At 40.1% G+C, this 24508-nt stretch overlaps 2 protein-coding genes across 11 annotated transcripts in view; one reads left to right on the top strand and one right to left on the bottom strand.

Annotated features, from left to right (window-relative positions):
- kctd17 (potassium channel tetramerization domain containing 17) overlaps positions 1-5872 on the top strand; it is a 19622-nt gene extending 13750 nt beyond the window's left edge. For 3 of the 7 annotated variants that reach the window (XM_020083113.2, XM_020083111.2, XM_020083116.2), the window contains exon 7: positions 84-320. The gene's annotated coding sequence lies outside the window, so the exon portion shown is untranslated. Of the gene's footprint in view, positions 1-83 lie in introns of all 7 variants that reach the window. The other 4 variants (XM_020083112.2, XM_069517049.1, XM_069517048.1 and 1 more) reach the window with 3 other exon arrangements.
- On the bottom strand, positions 5271-23375 carry gucy2cb (guanylate cyclase 2Cb). 4 transcript variants are annotated; one of them, XM_069517039.1, is made up of 30 exons: positions 23236-23374; positions 22543-22611; positions 22139-22219; positions 21395-21521; positions 20194-20306; positions 19892-19959; positions 19276-19491; positions 18807-18925; positions 17896-17998; positions 17058-17163; positions 16692-16833; positions 15973-16055; positions 15714-15822; positions 15089-15170; positions 14150-14252; positions 13884-13943; positions 13718-13789; positions 13486-13590; positions 12889-12975; positions 12031-12163; positions 11812-11949; positions 11388-11464; positions 11219-11310; positions 10926-11084; positions 9799-9991; positions 9540-9714; positions 9046-9144; positions 8768-8862; positions 8127-8203; positions 5649-7195 (listed from the first exon to the last, which is right to left on the bottom strand). In XM_069517039.1, the coding sequence occupies exons 3-30, from the start codon at positions 22154-22156 to the stop codon at positions 6988-6990; spliced, it is 3159 nt and encodes a 1052-aa protein (XP_069373140.1). In that variant the 5' UTR covers positions 22157-22219; positions 22543-22611; positions 23236-23374; the 3' UTR covers positions 5649-6987. The 4 variants fall into 4 exon arrangements, with proteins under 4 accessions (XP_069373139.1, XP_069373140.1, XP_019938666.2 ...); XM_020083107.2 differs by having other exon boundaries at positions 22543-22622; positions 23236-23366; XM_020083109.2 differs by lacking the exon at positions 22543-22611 and having other exon boundaries at positions 23236-23375.
- Between the last annotated feature and the right edge of the window lie 1133 nt (positions 23376-24508).

The raw sequence follows: 24508 nt of genomic DNA on the forward strand, positions 1-24508 counted from the left end.
CCAAAGTTAGATTATATATATTTTTTTTTTAAGATTGTGAATCTGCACTTCCTAATGTCTCTCTCTCTTCTGTCATTTCACAGCTTTTCCAGATCCATGGATCACGGATGTAAAAGAATTTTACTTATTTTCCTTTGAGGCTCATAACAACATTCTGTACATAATGTCGCATGTTGTGTGCTGCGTCAATGGGACGGCATCAGAAACAGATTAGTAGCATTTCTATCAGTTCGCTGACAAAATGACCAAAAAGGAAAAAAAAAAAAATCTCAGAATTCATCAGAAATCTTTTTCAGCGAGATTTTATTGTTAGAAATAAATCATGTGTGCAGATGTTATATTGCTAAGTAGTGGAGCTTAGTAAATTATAACCAAAGATCCAGATGAAAGCGGACTGAACAAGGTGCTTAACTAAAATCACAGTGATCCGATTAGGGTTGCAGCGAGGAGCTGTTGTTGCGTCACCATGATCCAACAGACATCGGAGATTGCAAATAGATCAGATTGCATCCGTTTTGTTTTCAGACATGGACTCCAGAGAATGTCCGCAGAATTGGGTATGGACTTTCTCCAGCGTTCGCCTTTCATAAATGAACAATACAGCAGGAGATTCTCTGCCCACAACAAAACAAATCTCTGGAGCGTTAGGTGAGGGCTAATTTATAAATTTAGTTGCGGAGATCACGTTTCTGTTTACATCACATCGACACCAATGTTGGTCCTTATCACCAAAAGGTCTCTTAAACATCTTGGTCGGTGTCTTCTGTGTGTGTGAATGTTAATACGCAATAAGATGTTTCTGAGTCGGAGGATCTCCTGCTGTGTTCTCAAATCAGCTCATTCTGACATTCTCCAGAGTTTTTTACTCGGGGCTAGAAAAACTGCAGAAAGTCCGGAGACTCCGGAGTTCAGGTCTGAAAGCAGTTCTTAATTATAATATTTCTTGATGTTAACACAGTTGGCATGGAGGCATTCATCAGCGATACATAATGAAACCAATGTTCCATCACTTTCTTTCTTCCCAATGATGGACACAGTTGTTTGTTTTGTACTGAAGCCTCTTATCCCTGCTGTCCTCTCATTTAATTGCACGAGGCAAGTTTGCTCAAGAAAACTAAATCACTGTGGCTGCTGAGAAACAATCACAGTGATCCCACCAGCCGTCGACTGCAAACATTTTTGCAGAGACTGACTCTTTGTCGTTAAACATGTAGGAAATGATGTTGGTACTGTAGCTATTCGTTTCTCTCAGTGTGAACGTTGGCTAACACTGGTTTGATCTCATTCTACACAGACTCCACAGCCTGTGTGAGGCTGTAGCAGATCCTGACAGTGTGCACTGCATACAAAAGCTTGCTTCACTACCTCTTTGAGTCTTAAGCCCCTTTTCCTGCAGTAGACACAGGTTTAAATAAGCTCCGGCTCCGATTGGCAGTGATTGAAACATGACACCAGGGCGAACGCGCTAATTTGACAAGACAGCGAGGTGAGAGAGCGCCTCAGCTTCAGCAAAAAAACAGAAAGGCAAACTCCTCAACTGTCAATGAGAGAAGGGTCAACTGGCTTTTTTTTTGCTGGTTTAACCAAGTTAAATTTGGTGGAAGAGGTTTTACTGAGAGATGGCCTCGTATGCAAGTCAGCACACCTTCAGTTCTGAGTTGTCAAGAGCATTGGTCTCGATATCACTGCTTTCAGGTCTAGTTATGTGCTGCGAGTGTGAGCATTGGTAAACACTGATTTGATCTTGCTGTTATTACTGTTAGCTTAGTATAAATGGGTGTGATTGGCTTTAAACACAACAAGAGTCCAACAGAGCCGAGCTTAGGAGCACATATACACCGCTCTACATTTCACCCTGACACATACCTGCATCACCACGTGCACGGTGCGCACTCAACAGCGGTGTCGTTTCAGTCTGCCGCCCTGGCCGCGATCCACAGCCAGCTTTAAGCCCGAGCTGACAGAGAGATGTCGGCGTGAGTCAGGAAAGGCTTGAACAGAGAGGGGAGTAGAGGGTGACTCAGGGGAGTGAAGTGTCCTCTGTCTGTCGTTGTTAGGATAAGGAGCAGCATTTAAATCCCACTATCAGCTCAGGGCAGGTGTATGGTTTCAAAAAGGTGGTCAGATAACGCGTGACTTAACGATCTCTGCTCGCAAACTGTAGGAACTGCACCACATTGAGTCCCCTGTGCACAACTCCTGACAGCTCCGATGACTTTAAATGCATCAAGTGCAAGATAATACATTTGTAGATGTCATTCTGAAAATTCTCCTCCCATGAGAATTTGACATCAAGGAGTTGTAGTGGATGTCAGTAGATATTAATGTGTAATTACTAGGGTTGTTTATCATCTAATTATAGAAAAATTACTTAAATTAAACTCACTCTGTGATGTCGCTATGATGTCATCTTCCTGTGACTGGTCCATCAGCGCTCTTGCTCTCCACTGGTGACAAACTATCGATTCCAATCGAGAAAAGATCATTCAATTCCTCCTGTGGCACCACAGTCCTGAACTTCTGACGAGGAATCAACTGATGGTCTCGTGTTGGAACAAACAAAGCACAGAAAAGGTTTACGCAGTTTACGCAGTTGAGATATAAAGATAAAGTTAAACACAAAGCACAACAACAGCACAGATAGAGTGGCAGCGTCCGTTACATTTATTTATACATGTATTATTGTATAAATAATACACAATAAATGTATTATCCGATGCACTGCTTAACTTGCTTCTCACAGCAAAAAACTGACATATGCATTCATTTTTCTTGACAGCTCTAGTAAATGCACATTTCTACAAATAGCCAAATGTTGTGTCTCAGCTTATCAGAGGACATTTAACCTAAAAGAAGATGTGAAAAATCATTGTAGAACAAATGGTAACTTAGAAATGGGGGCAATATATCCACGCCCAGCAGTCGTTCCAAATTCCGGTTAGCTATACTTGCCAAATCAGCTAAACTAGCCAACAGCTGTCTAGATAAGATGGTCAGCAGCTTTCAAAACATCCTGTAATGCATGATAATGAATGACTAGAATAAGAAAGCACCGTCATCCTCATTCACTGATTTACAGTTTCATTTGTAAACACAGTTATGCCATAAAATAGCAGCTTCAGAATGAGTTTGGTGGTTCACAGATTTGGGATAGGGAGAATGTTTTTTCTTTCATTCCCAGTCCTCACCCTGAACGTCTCTTCTTGCTCTTTGGTGAGTGGATACCTTCTCCTGTGAGAGATTTGGAACTGACTGATAGTCCCAGTTTTAAATATTCAGAATCAGGCCCAGTTAGTTCAAGAGTAATATTGAAGATCAGTCATTGAAAACCAGTGATAAACCCCTTTATAATGCAGATGAAAATATTTTAAACTTGTCCCATCCACTTACATGGAGGAGGCAGGATTTGTGACCTGCAGCTAGCCATCAGTTGACCATCCAGATGTTTTGGCTTCATTTTTGGGAGCTGTCATGTTGTCCATCTTTGTGTCTTGGAAACAGAACCCAACAGAAACACTACGTCTGGCTGCAGAGGGCGCTGATGGTCAGTTAAAGTTACATAGTGTTGCTTGAATTTGATTTAGCGAACGTTATTTTTTTCTGCTTTGACCCATTGAGGTTTAACACCACCAGAGAGATTATTTCTACGACCACATTGAGCATTTGCCGTCTGCACCTCATATCTGACCCCCTTTGCTGTATAGCTACTGCGTAACACTGAGTGACCCCCAACATGCAGGAAACACACAAATACACTTGAGGCAATAAGCAGTTAGAGTGTGAGACAATCGGAAATTGGGATCGTAGTTGGAAACTTTTTTTAGTAACATTTTGATAATTGAAACTAAAAAAACATACGCAAATACAATAATGTGTGTGTTATAAGTGTCTTGTCCGTTTAAAGCATCAAATATAAGCAGATATATGGACCTTTAGGTAAATGTCAGAATAGTGAAGACAAGTTACTCATGCTTACGATAATCACAACAAAGACATTAGAAGGAGGGAGAAGACTGAAAGAGTTTTGATCATTGTTTTGTTACTTCAGCATTTTTCTAACTTGGTGCCTTGAGTTCAAACAGATAAACTGGGCGTGTCTAAAGACTGATGTTTCACATTCAACGTCGGCGTCGTCACATGCATTCTTTTAATCAGCTGTTTTAATATTTCAGTCCAAAAAAATGGGTCTTTTCACCACCTCCCTAAGAGTCCATTCCAGGTTTGCTCCTTGTTTAAATTGTTACATTTCTTCCAGCACATGGCGATTGCATTTTTTTCAGGAGTTGTTAAAGCAGAGATAAAGATGTCACACACTGAACGTGGAGTGGCATGTCTTATGTGTTTTTTTTTTTCTTATCAGTATTCAAGAGCGTGATCTTTCAGTTTGAGAGCGGGACTTATTGATGCCACGTTCAGATTTTGTAATGCTATCACTCAAAAGCCTGTGCTTGCACTCAAATGGCAGATTCTCTGCATTTCAGCTTTAGCTCTTTTCATGCTCACGCTGCTTTTGTGTGCGTGTGAAACGTCTTCCCTTGATTTCTCCTCTGCCCTTGGATTTGTAGTGGAGACAAGTTGATGTGGGTGTGTTAGCTTGATGGCTTTGAGATTTCCATACAGGCAGTTACTTTAGCTTCACTATAACTCTCCTGCACCCCACGGCCTTATTACCTCAGCTTCCTGTGTTTAGGGTTTAACCTTTGGTTGTGTGTGTGAAGCAAACACAACACCTTCTTGGAGCAGAAGTCCAGCAGATCCCCGATCCACAAGGTCTTAATTTAAAGTTTTTTTAGGGTATGGGAACACTATAAAACAAAATAAATGGAGCCCTGTCTCTTTCCATCTATTCAGCTAATTTCGGGGACGAGATGCTTGAGTTTTCCGCTCCTGCTGGACTCCTGCTCCATGAAGATGAAAAAAATCCAAGAGCAGACATTACATATGCACACAAAAGCAGCATGAGCGCTTGTATGATCAGTACAAGTAACAAAGCATCTGAGTGCACTTGCATGATAAGCACAAGCAGGGGTAAATTGACCGCATGTGCAGGGTTTTGAGATAAAGCGTCAGAAAATAAGAAATCCCTAAATCCTGCTCTCAAATGGAAAGACTCAATCTTGAATACAAATAGGGGGATAAAAACCCAATGTTTGAGGTAATGCTGTTTAAAGCAGCTGTTGTTGAAGGTTTTAGCTGTTTTGTATAAAACTTCATGCCTTTTTTTGTACATTTTTGTTGTCTTATTTATTCTTAAGGGTTTTTTTTTTATGCTACACAGTAAAAAGAATTTTGGGCTTGATTTTTTTAGTGGGGTTGGGGGTTGATGTCATCCGTGGGTGGGTGATCTTTTTATGTTTTATCAGATTTTCTGAATATGTTAGATTTTAGTTCACATAAATGCTGTTGAACAGATGTCAACCCAAGAATAGAGTTTAGAGTTTTGCTATCAAAATATAAATGTATTAGCATTAGGTCAGTTTTATAAACCTTGTTTGGTTTACTGGATTCACACTGAATTAATCCACATGTACACTATTTGTTGGATGGTTTCTGCTGTACTATAGTTTGTTTTCACATGGTATTTGATCTTTAAAAGTCTATACAACAGTCCTCTTATTATTCTTTCCAAAAAAACATCTCTATCTGATGCTGGAGTTCTTTTACTGCTTTTCACACAATGTCATATCTGAATGCATAAAACAATGTGATATGAATTTAAGGCCTCGGATAAAACTGCTTCAACAAACACTGTGTGACAACATACATCATCAATGTGACTATTTAATTTCCTTTTTTTTTTTTTTTTTTTACTTATTGTAAATGAATGTCACTGTTCAACAAAAATAAAACTTTGTCCTTTGGTTTAAAATAACCATTTGAAGATCTTGTTTTTTAGCGGGGAGACAGACATCACCACCATGGCCAGATCTGGATTAGCTTACGTTATTGTACATGGGCATCTGAGTACCTACAATACTCACTACTGCTTACTATAGTATAACAAAGCTCCAGTAGTAGTGCAGTTGTTTCCTCAGTTAAACAGACATTTGTCGACATGAGCAGCCATCATCTTCAAAATAAACATGTAACACAATGCATTGATGATATAGCTAGAGGAATACAATTTTAAATAAATCTACTTAAGGAAAGTACAAATACAAAGTAAATGTACTTTGCTACATCCACAACTGTTTGTACTCCTGTGTAGCAAAAATGCTCAGTATTTCCTCTTAGAGACGTAGAAGCCTCAGAGTCACCAGTTCTTAAAAGCCACTGAAAGTTTTACAAAATAGACAGATATGGATTATTAAAGGTTTTTAGCTCTATAAAGTTTATGCAAATAGAAGTGATCCGTTATCTACACCACTGTCTGTCTTCCACTGTTTTTTAATTCAGCTTTTGAATTCATATACAAATCTCTGCTGCTCAACACACACAATATATTATTTTGCAGTGCAGCGTCAGAGAAGATGAGTTTCCGACATCACTGCAACAAAGCCGAGACGTTTCACACATTCAGGCCCTGCTCTGGTTTAATCGATATCGAGTTCTCACTATAAAACTCCATCAGAGCTGTAACAGTAATCAACCTCGATTCTTGTCTCAAAGTGCAGCAACCCTGACTCATTCTGAGCACTGACCATAAAGGCATCATCTCGTCAAATATCTTTCTGTCTCACTGGGGCCCAGCCGTCATTATTTAAACTAAATATTTGGTGAAAATGTCAAGAAATGCCCTTTTTAATGGGTTCTTTCCTGACCACTTCCTTCCACTAAGTTTCATGGTAATACATACAGTATTTGTTAGTGTATCCACGGAAAATCAGTAATACATCCTGAAATACAAACAAACAAGAACCTTCCGCATCCTTGTCCATCGAGGTACTTGTCTAGTACAAATGCAGTATTGCAGTGTTTTAGATGTGTACAGTACTGCAGTCCTCTCTGCCTGCTCTTTCCCACTCTTGGTGAAAAGTCGGATCGGTGCTACAGGAAGGTACTGAGCGTGTTATCGACAGTGGCCAGATGCAGGTACTCAGGATGGTGGCTCTCACACTCCGCCTCTGATTCTTGATCCTTGGAGTCCTCCTCCCCCTGACTCAGATTCTTCCTGCGGACAGACCACTGGGAGCGCTGCTCCAGACACGTCAAGATCGTTTGGGCGAGGTCTTGCTGGAGCCGCTGGAAGTTCTCTCTATAGGAAACAGGATATAAACAAAGAACCAGGTTTAAACAAGTGTTGTCTAATGTCAAGCTAAATGTACAGGATGACAGAAATAGTACATGTGTCAGAATAGAATTCCAAGTCTATAATTACACATGCAGGTCAAGTCTGAATCATCAATTTTGACATATTTTTCTTTCCAAATTAATTTGTTCTTTGATGCTTTAAAAAGATAATATCGACAGCTGACCCGAGATTGGTCAAGCACGTGTTTCAGTTTGCTACCACAGCTCCGTCCCCTGATCACTACTGCGCAGACTCTCCCTCCAAATGCACAAGATATCAGTGTTTCTATCTGAGATATTTTGGCTTCATTTCTGAATAGCGTGAGGACGTGGAGACACGTCGACCATCTTTGTATACATTCCATGGTCTTAACAATTGAGACACTTGTTATCTATCATGTGGAATATATTACTCTGAACAGGATACAATTTAAACTACATGGAAATCCTAGTCAGAGGTAAGCACAACCCTGTTAAAGGAACAGTTCTACATTTATTATTATTAACATATTTGAGAATTGTTGCACTTAATTTCACACACTCATAGATATCAGTCTACTAAATATTTGATATCTTGTTACAGGAAGTAAAAACAAAATCCTGAATCTGCCCCCTCATCCTGATCCGGACCAAAATGTGTCCTTACCTGACCCATAGCACATCCCTCTCAAATATCATGGTAATCTGTTCTGTACTTTTTGCATAATCCAGTAAAAATACACTTACTCGATATGAGTGGATTAAAAATCAATACATATTTAAAGCTACCATCAACTTCCAAGGGTTGAAAAAAACCAAACAAAACAACACATGTTAAATTCGCCAATTAACAGGTTTTATCCTGTTTGTTTAATCCATATTAAAGAGTCAAGAAACAGTCGTGAGTGTTTGCTTACGTTGTGGGGGGAGTTGGGAGATCGTAGTTTTTTCCAGTTTCACCTGTTAACCAGTACGTTGTCTCTGTGCCCTTACCCTTAGAAAACACACACAAGATATGAAGGGAGCTGGACACTGCAGAGATAGGACTTTGTTAATTAGTATAAAACACTTCAGTAAAAAATGAGCCCTTAAAAAAAAAAATAAAAACAATTTTCAAATAAATAAAACCTTGATGACATGTATGTATAGATGAGACACTAGCACCTGTAGGATGATAATCTGCAGCAGTGACCCACGGAATAATAAAGATGCTTTTCTGGCATTTATTAAAAACTTACTGAGTGTCCTGCAGTATTAGATCTGGTGCTCAGTGGAGGTCAGCTTTGAGATCAGTGCTATTCTTGAATGTGTTTGTTCTCATCTTTACACTTTTTAATCTCTTTTCAGAAGGGAGACAATTTAAAGGGCATTTAACTGGGGTGGGAGGGGTCTTTTAAAATCTTTAGGCCTTTCTTTTTGGTGGCCTTGTAAATTCCTCCAGCGGTGGCCGAGCACACCCAGTGATTTTTGATAAAGAACGCACCACCTTGTTTAATTGTCTGTGTGCGGCAGTGACACGGCTGGAAATTTATTTCAAAACACGTTGGTGGATCTTTACCTTCAGATATGTTTCTCCTCTCATCTCATACTCAAACCTGCAGTTGGTCCTCTGCAGGATATTTATAGTCGGTTCGCTGACGTGGATCCGCAGAGCTGCAGGATATGACAAGATAAAACGTCAGACACATTTTTTTAACCCAGGCTTGGCTGTTGTCAATTTATTTAATTAGCTTGACTGATAGCCTCTGTAATTGCACTGGAGCAACAGAACAAAAGGAGAGCGGCTGGCTGCACGAATGTCAGTGTACGTCAGCTATGTGTTTATTTCATACTCACGATGTCCTGTTGACTCCATACGAGACGCTGTGTTGACTGTGTCTCCAAATAAACAATATCTGGGCATCTTCATCCCCACGACCCCTGCTGCACAGGGACCTGGACACACACACACACACACACACATTGACTTACATTGATTTCCTGGAGACTTACCTTAACAATAATTACTACCAAGCTAAACCGTTACCTAACCTTAACTTACCTAACTTATTTAACCAATATCTTCATCTTAAAATGTTTGATGATTTACATAAAAGGGGACTTTAATTTTTGTCCTCATAAGGAATTGATTTAGGTCCCCACAACACAAGTATTACCTTGACCACACACACACACAAGTAACTGATAACATGATTAAAGGATTTGTCATTAACAATAGAGTCATCAACTGGAGGTGAATCAATTAAAAAGATCGAGTGATCTTGGCCTTTGAGCGTTCACTTCCACTTTGTTCCACCATTGTTGGAAGATGAAGAAATTGTGTGGTCAACCTGAATGGATGCCGATGCGTATCCACACGGGGATGCCTAGCAGGTGTCGTAGCTGGAAGGTCCCCATGAACTCCAGGATGTCCAGCGCCATGCAGCAGATATCCACCGCGTGCCTGTTGCCGTTCCTCTTGGGCAGCCCGGAGGCCACCATGTAGGCGTCACCAATCGTCTCCACCTGAGGACAGATGGGTGACATGCTGATGTCTGCAGATCTGTACTGTCTCTTTATCTATCGATGGATGGTCACTGGTGCCAGTACCTTGTAAACATCGTGGTGGTCGACGATGCTGTCAAAGCCCTTGTAGATGTCATTGAGCATGTCCACTACTTCCATGGGTGTGCTGTACTGGCACAGAGTGGTGAAACCCACTATGTCACTGAAATATATGGTCACCTCGTCGTACAGCTCGGGCTCCACCACACCAGTCTCCTTCAGGCTCTTCACCACCGGGCTGTGAGAGGACGAGGAGGGAACAAGATGATCCACTGGTTCCTGATTCCTACTTTCTTTCAATAGATCAATTCAATTACAGTAATAATCTAATAATCTTCTATTGAAGCCATAAAAGTGAATGTGACGCTGTTTAAACAAACTATTTCAACCATCATCCATTATTTTTATCTGCTCTTGGTGTCTCTGCCGTTGCTAAAGCACAAAAAATCAATTCTCTACCAGTGGAACATGTTTAATTTTGGTATCGATTAATAATTCAATCAGACTTCATTTGTATAGCACTTTTTATACAATGTAACAAAGTGCTTTGAAGAATAAAAGCAAACAGATCATCTTCATGCACATTTCCATGCAGAAACAACTATCAACAGGATATGAGGAAATCAAATTTAAATCAGGAAACACTAAAGGTGGGTAAACAAAGATAGATAAAATGATAAAGATAAAATATTACAAGGATGAAGATAAAAATAAGGATAAAATCAAGAAGGCAAGAGAGACAAAAAGAAGTTCATATAAAGATAAAATAACAAAATACTGAAAGTGACGTGATGGAAATATAATAAAGATGAAATTATACAACACTAAAAGAGATGAGAAAAGTATGGAGATAAAATAAAGATGAAATAATAAAAAGGTAACAGAGCAGTAAGTAAAACCTCCGATTAAAAAGAAATAAGTTCTCAGGTCAGGTCAGAAAGCTCAATGCACAATGCACTACTATTTAAGAAAACATATGCAAATAGAGAAAATGTTGTATTTGGTTGTGTGGTGAGTATTTGATTATGTTGTGAGTATTTGCAGCAGGCTTTTCATTTGCCCTGCATGTGTTTTCAAATTGATGATTCCTCCATTTGCATGTGTCATCTGAGGTCGCGGCGCATTGAGCTCTCAGAGCCACCGAAGGCATGTTCCTGTTAGTGGAAACAGACCCAGGGAGCAGCATGAAGTTCAGGCAGTCGGCCCTGTCCCTTTCAGCCTTGTAGAGAGCCGTCCTCTCCTCCACCAGGTGCTCCAGGTTTCTGGAGTACATCTGCAGCCGTCTGATCATGTTGTCCATGTAGCTCTCATTGTCCTGGTTGTGGATTTTACTGGAGGACAGGGACACAATCAACAGGGAAGATGGAGGGAATTAATTAATGTCCCTAAAAGTTATAACAAATGTGTAATCTGTCTCTCAGAGAGTCTATGTGCTACATACACACAGATTAAGGACAGAAATTACCTGATGATTTTCCCCAAACAGTTTTCTACCCTCTTAAAGTCCGGCCTTTTTTCAGAATCCTCATCCCAACAGCTTTTTATTAACATATAAACCTGTAGGAGACAGGATGCAAAGCTGTAAAGTCAAACCAGAAAATGTGCAAACTGCAACACAGATATCAATAACTCACCTCTGCTTCTTTCTCTGTGGCCTTTTCAAACGGAAGATCTGGTCTAAAGTAGGACATTATGACCCTGGACAGCTTCTCTGTTTGGATTCACACAGACATTAATTCAACACTGAATCACTAAAGGAACTAGAATGTCACCCAGTAGAGCGCATACGTCCGCCAGCAGTCCCCTTAAATGACACACTAATAAGTATTCATATCTACTGTTAGGCGACTTTTTATTTTGTCTGCTTTTTGGCCTATAAAGACTAATATATGTGATATCCAGACAAACAAGTGTTTAAATCTGTAATAAAACATAAAGATGAGAAAAGATTTTTAGAACATCTCTTCTCAAAAGCAGTCGTGCTTACGATACAAACCCTTCCCTGCCATGATTGGTCATTCTTTGAAAATTTTCAGAGGTTGTGTCAGTGTGTTGCACCTGCTCTGTCCAAACAGCACTTGGTGTAGAATGTGCTCTTTCTCAGAACAATCTCTTGAGAGATGATGGCGAAGCTATAGACGTCTCCTTTCTGAGAGGTGCCTTGTTTCCTCAGGTGCTCCGGAGCCGTCCACAAGTCTGAGAAGACCAAGAGCAAGGAGAAGTTAAGAATGTAAGAAAGGGAAGAGATAAGTAATGACTCAATGGCTGCTGTTTTACCTTTGCCAGGGCTGAGGAAGCTGTTGCAGCCAAAGTCTGTGATCTTCACCACCATGCGGTTGTCCACCACGCAGTTGGTGGACTTGAGGCGCCCGTGCACCTGGATGTCACTGGCATGGAGGTAGGACATGCCCTGCACAGAGCATTCACACTTCACAGTAAACTGACAGACACATGCTCCAGTGGAGGAGAAATATAAGAGGCAATCTCTGATCTTAAGTGACCTCTACTGGCAGCCAGGAAGAACTGCAACAACATTTCCCACTGGCCTAAATATTATTTTGGTGTAAAGTACTGTGTTGGGGGAGGTTTTCTGAATACTTCAATTTATAAGTGACCTGGAGAACTCAATAATCAATAGAGATGTGAGATGTGCGTATTATTTTTCATAAGATATTCTGAGGCAACTTTAGTTTCTTTAACAGTTGGGTAAAATGTGTGTTAAAGGAAAGTTTGAGCTGTGGCACTCTGGGAAATCCTGAGAAGAGTTTTCTGAGAAGATTGAGTTTAAAAAAGAAAGATGTGTATTAAAGTACCCAAAGTGTTGAACTATAACTTACATAAAACTACTCATTCAGGCGACTGGTAATATATAATAAGTAACTGATTACATATATTTAAATATTGAGGGGGTGTGATACATTTTTACCAAAAGATTCAGAAGACTGAAATTACAAAGTGATCAAAGTACTGTAATGAATTACAGAGGAACCTTGATTACCTCTCTTGCTTATAGTTGCTGTACTGTCTGATGTGACTGTGACAGTCATCTCCAGGGTAAACTACCCCCCCCCCCTTCCAATCTGATACTTGATTCACATGACATGACTCATCAGCAGAGCTGAGTTCCTGTCTCACCTTGGCGATATCGTACATGACGGTGATCTTGAACTCCCAGTCCATGAAGGTCTCCTCTGGATACGAAATCTTGTCATTCAGCACATACTGGAAGAGGACAGGAGCAGATTGCATTAGTGTGTGTGTGTGTGTGTGTGTGTGTGTGTGTGTGTGTGTGTGTGTGTGTGTGTGTGTACTGAGATTTTAGAAAAGAAGGCCATTACCAATGTCTCCATGACCTTAATATATGTCCATTTATTATATAACATCTATTGAACGTTTTGTGTGTTTTGTATTTCAATGTTTTTTCTACACACACTTATGTATTATATATTTATAAACTACACTAAACTGATTTAACTTAGCACCAGGTTTTGTGGTAATCTGCCTGTAATCAGTTTTGTGTTATCTTGCTCACAAAACCAACAAACAAATGGACAGGGGTGGAAACATGTAGTCTCTGGTAGACATAATGTATTTAGCACTTTTATTTTCATCTTTTTGTTGCTCGCTCTGTGCTGAGCTACTGATATTTTTGTTCTGTCAGTGCAAACACTAATCAGATACGGGCAACAAACAGAACTAGACTTGATGTGATTTTGTGCGTGCCATACGTACCCTGAGCGACCCCCTCTCTCCATACTCAAATACTCCGAACGCTCCCTGATCATACTTCACCGTCCCATAAAACTTGGTGAGGTTGTAATAGTCGATTTGCAAGAGCTGCAGAGGAAAGGGGCAAAAAAGACACGGCACATTACAAATATAAACAAAGAAGACAACCAAAGTGTGTGTGTGTGTGTGTGTGTGTGTGTGTGTGTGTGTGTGTGTGTGTGTGTGTGTGTCTTACCGCATTAAGTTCTATCCTCTGGGTTTCACTGAAATTCCCATCTGAGTGTTTCAGCTCCTTCAGAATTACAATCTGAAAATATTCCAGCAACCACATTAGATCTGTGTGCTGAGCAGAGGGCAAACATATGTTGATCAAGTTGAAAACTGCTGCAGTGTCCAGCTACCTTCTTATCGTAGTATGCGAGGCGGATCTTGAAATTATTGTTGTTCCCCTCATCTTCAATCTGACCGGGGAGAATGAGGCATATTTATCAGAGTCAGTCCTGTTTGTTCTTTGTGTGTTCATGGTAACGAATAAACGTGAGCACTTTACGATGAAATTGTTAGAGTAGTTTTGGGAACTGCGGAAAGAGTGACTCTGGTGTTTGATTCAGTGATGGTGTTGGAAAAGCCTCCACGCTGACTAAGAGGAGGTTTAGACATCATTTACCTTCAGAGAGACGACGTTGCGTTTGCTGTTCTCCACCTGCGAGATGAGATCAGAAGCAATGTGTGACCAGCCCTTCCTGTGCAGACGGTCTGTCCTGTTCTGTCTACACGTGGAGACAAATGCCACCAAATCACATTTAGGGATCACAAACTGTAGTTATTGATTACTTGATTCTGGGCTTTTTATTTATGTATTTTGAACAGCAAACATCAGCCATGTTTAAAGGTAGATCAACCACAAACTGTATGTAAAGATGGATATGACAAGTGAAGCTAAAGTATCTTGATTGCCCCCTGGTGACTGACTACAGTATAGGTCATTAACCCAGCCTCTTTGTTAGTAGATGAACATGGACCAAAGAGAAAAGTACACGTTAAATAAATAACTCTAAAAGATGGTTTATGTCATTTTGGGTGGTTCTTATCACACTAGTGTTTGTTCTAGTGCTCATTTATTCTGGTAAGTTTTGATGCTATAAAAATAAGGTGACAGCTGAGACTGTCTCGTGATTGGTCATGCATATGTATGGGGGGGGGGCCTTGTAACCACAGCTCCATCCCCTGGTCTCTGGCTACAAATAACATCCTCTGACACTTTGAAACTTTAGCTTCCTTATGGCAAATAACGGACGAGCTGCACACTGCACAATTCCTCTCGTGGTGTATAGTATTTTCCTATTTTTACATTTTTAATATTTATACTTGCACAAATACACCACAGAAAATTCCCTGTATTTGTAAACCTGCTTGGCAATAAGACCCGATTCTGATATTGTAGCATTTGTATGCAGGATATTGGGGGGAAGTGAGGAAGCGTCGTCTCTGTATACAGTCTGTGGTTGGTCTCCTTTTTGAGTCTACATTTCCCATGAATCTTAGACTGCAGGTTGTCTTAATGCTGTCAATGATAAGACTCCACAAGGAAAGGACTATTACTCACCGGTAGAAAATAAAGGCAATGGTGGTCACAATAACCACTGTGACAGCCAACACTATGACAACGATGTTATGAGAGGCCGTACCTGAAGGGGTGAGGATCAAACACAAACACTGTTCACTATTACAGCTCAACAGTTGACGCATTTAACAGATGCTGGCCTAACCAGGGCAAAGCACATTTATACGAATGGGAAACAGATAAACACAGGTGGAGCTGCCATAATGTTCAGGTTTATGTGTGGAAGGATATGTTGTCATCACAAGGATTCGTCCTACGTGAGGGACAAATAAAAGGAGTTTTCTATTCATTCAAGCATTGAAGTGTATGTGTTACTATCATTGGCTCTTTCACTGCTCTGGCTCGTAGCGTCCAATCATATCTCTCTCTGAATCTGTAAAAGGGCAGTGTTCATCTCCAGGCTATTTTCATTTCATGATAGTGGGAGGAAGTGGACACACGTCGTCCATCTTTATAAACAGTCTTTGGCTCTTATCAGCTCCTTCTGCAGCTCCACCAACCCAACCACTGCAAGTTTTTGTTTTGTGAAAAACACTGAATGTAAACTTGATTTTTTTTTGTTGCAAGAAAAGTCCATAGGGTGCCTTGCATGTGTGTGCAGCTATACCTTCATTTGGTTTGAAATCAGGAAGTCTTCGTCCCCAGATGAAGTAAGGGTCCATCTCAACCTGTACGGTTTGGTTGTGTTCAGTGTCGAATGTGAATAAAATGCTGTACTGAGGAGCACATGACAAATATTTCAGCCTTAAACAATATATAACAACAAGAGATTCAACATGGGAAGACGACAATAGAGTTTTTCTCAGAGGAGAATGAGTGTTTTTTCTAAATCACTGCTGAATGGCAAAATAATTAGCACAAACTACCTTGTTGTCAATGGTGGTGTAAATGATTGTGAGATTCACGTCTCTGTCTCCATGGATGTCCAGCTTGTAGCTTCCAGCAGATCCTGAGCAGACACAGGCACATGGCAGCAGAAATAATAACTTCATTCATAGAGCACCTTTCAAAATGCAGTTACAAAGTGTAAATCAAAAATCATGTCCCAAAAAACAAGATGAATAATTTAAAATGTATAAACAGCCTCTCCCAGAATGTGCCTCACACTCAGTTACACAGCAGCTACATACAACTGCAGCCTGCAGGCTATAAAATGTCACGTCATTGAGAGAGACGTGACAGCAGTTGACAGCCTCCATCTGTGAGACCTCACAGTCGTCATCATCATCACCTCTCAGGGGCCACTGACATCATCTCGTTTGACTTTTCACAGAAATTTGGGGGCTCAAGCAAATCTGTGAGCAGTTTCCATTCAACAACTACAACTTTGTTTGAGTGTTTTACACTGGATATGTTCATATCTACATTTAAGCAAACAAAATAATTACCCGCACCCGTAGCTGGGATATTTTGGCTTCACTTTCGTATTTCGGCTTATTGTTTTAAAGCAGAGACACATCATCCATCTTTATATGGTCTAAAGTTTTGACCAAAATGTTTTATTTTGTCTCTAAAAGATACAAACTCCCATTGTGACAACTGTTTTGAAAGTAAATTGTCTCATTTCCTTTGTCTCCCTCCCTACCATTAAAGGTGGTGTTCCTGAAGTAATTCACATTGACAAACTCCATCTGCTGAAGCTCAGACGGAGGTTTTTCAACAATGTCCCTCATCACCTGGCCAACCCACAGCACAGAATCGTGATACGCAGCCATGTAGTCGTTCATCTGCAGAGAGGGAGAGAGTACTAGATTAATGCTTGGATCTACTTTCTGGATCTGGTCCTGTTAAGAAATGTTATGACACTGAAGATTATTCAGACTGACAGGACCACTGATGTTGCGTCGTGACAACAAGTCACCAGGAAGTCCCTGCACCTGGCTGAGAATTAGTGCCCCCTTAAAAAAGGTACTACCTCTGTCTCCTCACTCTGGGATTGATTTCCCCTCACCGTGTCTTTGAGGTCTGTGTTGATGGTGTAACGTCTGGTGTTCGGCATCGTCAGCACCAGCACGTTCTTCATGTAAGGCAGTGATGAGTTGCTGTAGTATTTATCACTGTGAGAAGGCAGGAGATGTGTAGGAGATTTTTAAGATTTATTAGCAGAAATATAATATAATATTCAAGTATATGTTTTTGATTGTGTTAAATCCTCCTCCTGCTCCTGCTGAATAATCCTCAACTCAATGCTGGATTGAAAAAGACTTGAAAGTAGCGAGTGAGACCATAACCACCTATCGAGAAAATGTTTTCAACCAATGCAGTGGCCCCTTTGCTGGCCATTAGAAAGAATACAGGTTTACATGTAGTATGTAACCTCTGCCACTAGATGTCTCTCAATCAATACAATAACAAAAGACCTAGTTTGATGTCATAAAGCAGCATAGGATCATGGGAGTTGTCTTCACCACCATTGTAGATGAAAATTTAGCAAATGCAGCTCAGGTGCAAATCTGAAGCAGACCACAAAGTTTTACAGGCTTCAGCACACAGACAGGATACACTGCAAACTCTGAAGATATCACTGTTACTTTGGGCGTTCACTTGGGATGCATACAGCTAAGCTATTCACACAGAGTTGAGAAGCAAGTACATGATGATGCAAGTACAATCATCGGGAATCATCGTTTGACATATAGAAGGCTTTGGGAATATAGAGAACCACTTGTGAAGCTTCAGTAACTACACATTACAATAAGTGCAAACACACACTAAGTACCGCAGACAACAAGAAATATGAAGACAACTGGAAATTAGCAACGGTAGAGATGAAATGAATAAGCACTGACTTGTAAAGATCAATAAGGATGAAGAGATTGTCACTGCTGTCTGCCTCCGGGGCGTCACGTTTCACCTCCAGTACGTCCTCAGGTGATCCACACATGATGAACACTGCAAACACAAAATGGAACAGACAAACTGCATTTGCAGCACTAGAGATGATGGAGGGAGTCAGTCCCCCTGTTTGAATGTCTTGTCCTGAATGTCCAATTCAACCTTGACACAAAGTTAATAGCAAAACCAAATCACCCTGTTTTATGGCTGCATCAACCTGGAACATGAATGGAGGCTTGAGCCAGCGGTGGTTGAGAAACGAGTTGTTCTACGTCTATGTATGGTCATTCCCTGAAGGTTAAAAGCCTAACTTAAAGTCAACCTTGAAATATATACTGTTAGTAACTCAATACCATAAACTATACTGCACATATTGTGATCATGTGGTGAATTAGGATCTAATATAATACCCAACCTCATTAAAGGTCTGTCAAGGTCTGTAACTGAGGACCATATTAACTAACCAATATTAACATGTTAAAACTAAACACACTTAATCTTTTGGTGTGTGATATGTGTGTTTTCAGAAAATGTAACTACAAGTTTCAAATGCAGCACTAAGAACAAAGTTCTCTGTCTGTGCTGTTTTGAAACAGTTCGTATAGCATACTTTAATTTTAGATCTACTTAATTTATACCAAATGCAGCCACGACTCTACGCTGCCCTCACAGTCAGCTGGGATTGGGGAAAATGTATTTGAAGGCCACTTTGAGGGAGCCGTCATGTCGTCCATCTTTATTTATACTCTATGGTGCAGACAGTGTGTGAACATATTTCCTGACTGCTTGTAAAACTTGATTTAATTCAATTAATGTGCAGTATTTAAATTAAATGTACTTATTCAGTCAAAAAATACACACTTACAGTTGCTCGTTCTGTTCTTTGGTGATTTCACAACTTCTCTCAGTTCCTCTGGTTTGCGAAGTACTGTCCTTGTAATATGCTGGGCAAACTTTGAGTTTGCATCCAGCGCATTTATATACCTGCAGGAGAAAATCACACAATCCCTCATAACACATAGATTTAAGCTGCTGGAGTCATATCACTGTTTAGTTTTACTCTGACATAAAAGCAATATTCTTCTGTCTTTATCCACACATAATATTTTCAACATTATCAAGAGTTTCTGGCTCACTGCTCACTTTCAGTATCAAGAAGAAAATGGTTTGATACTGTCTCAAGTCAATCTGTTGATGAATATGATGGAAATGTTTTGGATAACTTTACCAACTATTGTATCACAATTCACATTATGTGGTGCGTGATTAGAACTCTCTTGATTGTGCAATAAAGTGACTTTACATATGTTCCCGACATCTGCACAGTGACTCACCAAAAGCAGTCCTCAGTGTTGCTCTGCTTCTTGTAAACATAGGCCGTCTTCCACTCAGGTTTGATCTTGTTGTTCTCTTTCCAGAAGTGGATGAGGAAGTCTGAGATCTTGCGTGCCGGCGGCAGCAGACGCTGCAGGTTGAGTGTGTAGTCGCAGGCGACGCCGAAGCTTCCTGCAGACATGATGGGTGTTCTGAGCCTCAGACCCTTTTCCGCACTGACAGACAGAGAGAGAGAACGGCAATGGAGGGGGGGAAGGTAAAATGTGAAGCAGCTGACATTTCCACTATAAAACTAGAACTCAGCCAAGGCCAAACCTTTAAATCCAATCAAGCTGCACCAAATTCCTAAACATACTTTTTCCATGAATTATTCACTGGGAAAAATGGTGAAAATGTAGAAAAACACATCTCGCAATGTTAAAGAAGGAGAAACACACCAACAAACAGACAGCGGGGAAAGCATTAACCTCCTTGGCAGAAGCTACAACATGAGCTGGTTGTATGTGCACCATACCGTCACATTCATACATTTAGATTTATTTATACTGTGGAGATGTAAACGTTCATTTTCTTTTAGATTAACCCAGTCTGGACATGACCTTGTAAAAAACTTACTCAACCATTTGGAAGGTAGCCAAGGTGCAGGTGGGCCCAACCACAGCACACCCCATGTTGCCTGAGTCCTGCAGGAGAAAGGGGCTGAGTGAGTTTTTGTCGAGCTGAGACTTGGAGCACTGATTTTTTACTTTTTCCTGCTGTAACTGTAGTAGTTCCCAGGAAAGTCAAACTGGGATGCAAGGGATGATGCAGCACTGTTCTGCCTCCGAGTGGAAATAGCTCCTGATCACATTATACATAAATGGAAAAAGAATGTCTGATGAACCTAAAGTGGATTCAAAAGTTCAAAGCTCACTCACCATCAGGTTTTTTAGCTCTTCCACTCCCTCACACATGCTGCTGTGGCAGCCTGTGTATCGATAAATGGTGGTGTTGTACCCGCCGAAGATGGCTGTGAGATTAAACCCTGCACCTTTAGCACAAGGAAAGAAGAGTTAGAGGAAGACAAACATTTCTATTTTATATGATATTGGCTTTAGGGTTGTAGATGTCAACAGACCATTCGTTAAATCCCTAATCAGAGCAACAATAATCTAGTCCTACCTGAATGATCATAACATGACACAGCAGGTCTGTTTCTGATGGTGTGTCAAGCATGTTGAAGTGTGATAAACACAATACTCTCTAGATATCTGAAGAGTGTGGAAAAGTGTGAGTCCAGCATTTTCATCCAACTTCATGAAACTTGTGACGCTAATATTAGTTTAGCAGCTGCAGCAGGTAGAGTCTAATGGCAGAAGGTAGTTCCTTTCACACTGACGTATGCTCAAGTATTCTTTTTTTTTTTTTGAGTAATAGTATAATTACTCAAATGTAATTGGATCACTGAGGCAATGTAATAACCACTCCAGTGAACTTTGGCTGCCATTAACAGGACGATTGATTAGACAAATACGCAGTTTAGAGTTATAGGCTATAAATCATTTGCAAGTTCATACAAAGGCAGGCAGCCACACACACACACACACACCACACACACACACACACAGATAAATGGTACTTTATATACAGTAAATGGTATAAATATCAAGGCTCTACAGTGTTACATTAAGACGTCTTAATACAATGTTGAGTCTGATGCACCATAACTCTGTGCACACGTGCTAGACATTCTCTCACTACGTTTTTTTTATTATTCTAATCAAACTCGCTCAAATCACTGGACAACACTTCAGATGCCAACTGTTTTCACTGAGCTCAATAAATCCAGTTTTCTCATTATGCACCTGCCACATACAATAACATACAGAACAATGTGAAACTCAACTCATCTTTATCCTTTGGGCAATTTAAGTGTTTTATCTTGACTTTATTCATTGGTTTTAATTCATTCATTTACTCTAAATGAAATGTAAAGCTCTTTTAATGCTTTTACTTTTGTTCATGCTGTTGCTATTTTGCAAATTTTAGTTTCTTATTTGTCTTTTCTTCGTGTCCTTGTTTAATTTCTGCACTCTGCTCCATCATGAATAAGGTTTTTACCTGAATGAATTTTCTTACCTTGTGCAGTATTGATGGCTGAATCTGTCTCGATGGCCTTCAGTATTTCTCCTCGCACAAACTTCAGGCTCCACGGAGACTCCTCATCATCCAGCAGGATCACGTTGATCGTTGTCCCATTCAGACACTGTGTGATGCCCCAACACGGAGCAGTGAGAATCCCCAGGGTGCACCAACACAACCACACACGAGTCACGCTCATTTTCACCTCTTAATATCTATATTTATGATGTTACTGATAATCCATGGTCTGGTAAAAAACGTTCAACTGTTTTTCCCCTGACCTACAGTCCAGCGAGTCGACAGTGCAACAAACACTCCAAGAAAATAGAGAAAGTTTTGGAGCAAGCTGCACAGATGAAGTTGTCTTCTCTACCACGACAGCACTGACAGTCTTCACACAAACAATACATAGACCCCCAAGTCCTTATCTGTCTGCTTGTCGGATTGGCTTCCCTGAGTCACACTTCGTTTGTTCCCTTATGAGCTCGCCACATCGAGTTGTTAATATACAACCTTTAAAGACACAGAGGCAGGTCATATAACCATCTCACTATTGTTGTGCAAAGGTCTGCATGAATTACAGTGTTGAAAACACACAGAACAGATCTGAGCTGGTTGGTAACGTACACATTTAAGGACGACTGAAGATATTTTAATTATAATGAATTTGAGCTTCAGGACGGTTCAGAAAAACTGTGTAAAAAATCAGTGTAATGTAAATCTAAAATAAGCTGCACTGACCTTGGACGGTACCGTCATGGCGAAGCTTTGTTCACAGGTCACTTGGAACTAGTCAGCATGCTGATGTGTGTTCATGGGGACCTGAGGTGTGACAAAGAGGGTGATCAGAATCAGAAGAACTTTATTAATTCCCGTAGGGAAATTCAATTGTCACAGAGCTCCTGAGAAAGAGGTGGAAGAGCAAAAGCAGGTATAAACATAGTAATATAAATATCAAGTAAGACTAAAATGAAATAAAAGATATACATATGTAGAAATGAAAACCGGGTATGTATAGATTTATTGCCAGATGAGCCTCAGTTCATTTTCATTTGTGAGTATCAGATTATCATGTGATCAGCAGTACAGAACACTATTCATGAAATATAGGAAATAGGTTGAAACGATAACTTGTAGAGACATACCTCCTTCAAGCCGGATCCTCACATATTGCAACCATGTGCTCAGTTTCTGCAAACCTGTTACAGTTCCACCTGCTCACAGACTTAAGCATTCTCTGATGTTTAATTCCTAAAGGTCTCAACATTATACATTGAACCCCCCCCCCCCCATAAATTGTCAAAAACATAATGTTGCAAGAAACTGAAAAAAGCATCCTCCATCTGCCCTCAAGTTATAATAATATCTTTATTTATATCGCACTTTTAAAAAAAGACATGCATAAGACAAATAAAAATACTTTTAAAAAAATAAAGAAACTAACATTTAAGCAAGACAACCCAGTCCAACATATATAAATGAACAGAACTAGCATAATGAAAGAAATCAGAGAATGCTTAAGCTTTGATTTAAAGGAAGTTACTGAGTAAATTGGTTCAGTGGTTTTTGTGTAATCCTGCAAACAGACAACCAAAAAGCAACATAACCTCTTAAAATAATGAAATATAACACTGCATATATGAAAATGAGGATTTATGTGGGGAAAATAAAAGTGACAGATATAGTATAGCACATTGGGTCTGTAGCAGCACTGGACTCATGGATGACATTTATGTAAGTAGTGCAGTAAACAGAGCAAACAAGCACGAAATGCAAATATGCATTGTGGAATATTTCGAAAAATGAGATGAGAAGCCTGGAGGTAAAACCGTCCTTACGTCTGCTTGTTCTTGTATCGTCTGTCAGACGGCCACAAGGAGGAGGATCCGTGTGCTGGTTGCCTGTTATCATTGATGAAGATGTGCAATTCTCAGGCACCACAGATGGAAGGTGGGAGATCAGATGTGTTAACGTGTGACCTGTCACTGTATGATGAGGTTAAAGGGAAACACGTAGGAAACATAGACAGTGTTAACATCAAATACTTCATTTTCATGGTAAGATATTATTATATATATATATTATCTCAAATACTGGGACATCTGAGTCCATCCTGTAAATGTAGGATAACAAGGCAGCGTGTGTGTGTGTGTGTGTGTTTGTGTGATCACTGTATGTGTCAAATGGCAGACGGCAAACACAGACACAAGGCTCGTAAATCTCTGCATAGACAGAGTAGGAAACGGAAAGCAATGAAAGAGAAGGGAAGAGCAAAGGTTGGTTGGGCCATAAAGGTCTCGACTGATAACGTCACGTCACACACACACACACCTACCTATCTCTTTTTATACAGTTTATCACGCACGCACCCTGCGACACTGTCAATAAGGAAGACTTAATGTGGCAGTAAATGAATCCACAAGCTAATTATGATCAACTGAGAGTTCCCTCACTCAATTAGTTCAGTCCTCACCTTAATCAAATCTAAGTGGTCGCTCAGCACACGACCAATTAACTGTAGAGTCTGAGCAGCAACATGACCCCATTACTTCCACATGTAGGCCAGCAAAGGTCATTACACTGAGTCACATTCATTTCATGGAGACGTACTCTAACTTTAACCAGTCAACCCCAGCAACGTGTTTTCGGCTTCACTCACTCTCGCACACACACACACAATGACACTGAGGGAACCAAAGTTAACAAGGCAATAAAAGGTAACAAAGTAAATAAATAATGTTTTTCTTCCAACATACAACATGGAACTTGGGCCTCTAGGAGTTTCTCAATCTAAACAATGATAAAACTTTTAGTTTGATGATGTTGAGAAGTAATAAAACTGTGTTTCTCCTTCGTCATGCGTCATTTGACCCTGAAGTTACAGCAGAGACTAATGAACCTTGAATGAAATTGAGGAGTTCTCTGGGTTGGAACATTGTTAGAAACACTTTGTATAATGTAAGAACACATGTCAACAAAATATATCCAACAGGTCTAGTTGTTTGTAGACATTCTAACGAAGAACTGTTACATGTTATATATATATATATATATATATATAGAAGTTTTGCAACAGCTCCATCACCAGTACATTATGATGATGAATCATGG

This window comes from Paralichthys olivaceus, chromosome 21 (assembly GCF_024713975.1).
Source record: "Paralichthys olivaceus isolate ysfri-2021 chromosome 21, ASM2471397v2, whole genome shotgun sequence".
NCBI lineage: Eukaryota > Metazoa > Chordata > Actinopteri > Pleuronectiformes > Paralichthyidae > Paralichthys > Paralichthys olivaceus.